This window comes from Dendrobates tinctorius, unplaced genomic scaffold (genome assembly GCF_039654945.1).
Source record: "Dendrobates tinctorius isolate UK_male_01 unplaced genomic scaffold, ASM3965494v1 ptg000139l, whole genome shotgun sequence".
NCBI lineage: Eukaryota > Metazoa > Chordata > Amphibia > Anura > Dendrobatidae > Dendrobates > Dendrobates tinctorius.
In genome coordinates this window covers 8695001-8696847 of record NW_027361807.1, presented here as the reverse complement: position 1 = coordinate 8696847, position 1847 = coordinate 8695001, and the positions used below count along the sequence as shown (strand labels likewise).

Sequence of the window (1847 nt, the reverse complement as noted above, 5' to 3'; positions counted from 1 at the left end):
TTACAGCTATCCCTTCTGATTCCCCCCAATACAAAGGAATGCTCAAACTCCTTTGGTGTTGACTTATCTTGAAAGAGAAAAAAAGGTTTGGTCATTAGAAATCTAACGGGCAGGATCCTTCTAACCATCAAAAGCATCTGTTGAGGGGAAAGTTCAGAGGCTCTCATACAAATTTGACTGTTGACTGATGTCAGTGGGTTTAGCCGACTTTAGTCTATTATTGTGAGGGTCTTATCTGTCGTTTTTGGTGAGCTTGCAGAAGCTTGTTTATTTTACTAAAAACAAAGGTTTCTTTTTATGCAAAATAACACGTAAATAATGTAGAAATACATATATCAATAAAAAGGAGACAGACATTATATAATGCATACTAAATTTATTAAGATCACAAGCAATTATTTTGTCAATAATATAATTTGATTTTTTTATTGAACTTTCATTTTTCAGGTGAAATCTGGAATCAAAGAAAAAAAATAGTTTGGGAATTATGAGTGTGAATATGAATATTATAATTAATTTAACAAACAAAAATTAAATGTATATTTTATGTATTTACTAAATGTCCATTTACAGAACATACAGAGAAATAGTTATGATATTAATCTTACACCTAAATTAAAGAAGCACTCCCATCATCATTTGTATCCTCTTAATATATAGTAATCATCATATTATACAGCACTGTGTACTTACAATTGCTAATTTTTCCTCTCTACCCAGTTTATTCTTCTGTTTTCCATTAGATCCATGATATCATGTGATTAAAAGCTGACAAGCTTAATCCTTCTAATCTCTATGTAGAAACCGGAAGTTAATTTTCCCTGTATGAGTCATGAGTCGCTGCAAAAGTCCCTGGCGGAAGGGAGGAGGGAGCAGCTGCGTCAGGAGTTGAAGAGGGAAATAATAATGTAGGGAAAAGAGACTTCCTGGTTTTATATCGTGCCATAAAATATGGTGATTACAATATGCTAAGAGGATATAAACTTTGATGGGAGTGCTTCTTTAATATTAACACAGAAATTCTGGGCAGAAGTCATTGAATGGTAACTACCAAAAGGACTTGTTATTTTAACTAATAATAATGTCATTTATAAACTAATAGAATAAACATTTTACACGTCTAATAAGAGACCTATAGTTTATTATACCTCCCCAGAGAGAAGAAATTTGAACCAAAACCATCCTACAGCATTTTTCTTTATTTGGTTGATCAAATTGCTAAAGCCAGATGTTAGCTATCCCTATAATGACTATTTTGGTAATTTAGGACTGGCTTGTCAAGGAAATGAGACTTATTTGCAGTGCAATGCTCCTCTGGGAAATTTAATATGCAAATTGCCTCTTCAGAAAGAGAAAGAGGACTTGATCTCTATAGCGCCACCTGTTGGAAATAGTGATCCTACAAGTCGCAATCAACACTTTAACGAGTCGTGTAATATGACTTAGGATAAAAGCCAAATCAGAATCTCAATTTGCAGACACGGTGTTTCGGGCTATTGGCCCTAGTCAGTAATTTAGGACCACACTTTCTTTTATTTATTTTGTTGCTAAATTAATACCATTTTATATCACATATAACTTGTTCATTACATTTTATATTTTTTTTAAGAAGAAAATGAAAAACAGCAGTTTTAATGTTTTACTATTCCACTGACTGCAAAAACTTTACAAACATGGACTATACTGTTATATTAAGGAATTAATTATCCAATACATAATCCTTAAAAAAATTGCCCAAGTCCTGTTCTCATATGTTATCTGTACAGCAGAATGCAAGAAAATGTACTCACATGAAGATTTGTTTTCTTTATCCAGCTATTGATACTTTTTTCAAGACACCACCTGCC

At 32.5% G+C, this 1847-nt stretch overlaps 1 protein-coding gene across 2 annotated transcripts in view; it reads right to left on the bottom strand.

The window, feature by feature from the left end:
• Window positions 1-356: 356 nt before the first annotated feature.
• The window catches only part of LOC141048970 (ranaspumin-like), a 19661-nt gene continuing 18170 nt past the window's right edge, over window positions 357-1847 (bottom strand). For both annotated transcript variants that reach the window (XM_073545051.1, XM_073545050.1), the window contains exons 10-11: window positions 1791-1847; window positions 357-454 (exon numbers count right to left, since the gene is read on the bottom strand). The exon at window positions 1791-1847 is cut by the window's right edge and continues 80 nt beyond it. In XM_073545051.1, the coding sequence (XP_073401152.1) occupies window positions 1808-1847 (40 nt within the window). In that variant the 3' untranslated portion in view covers window positions 357-454; window positions 1791-1807. The remainder of the gene's footprint in view (window positions 455-1790) is intronic.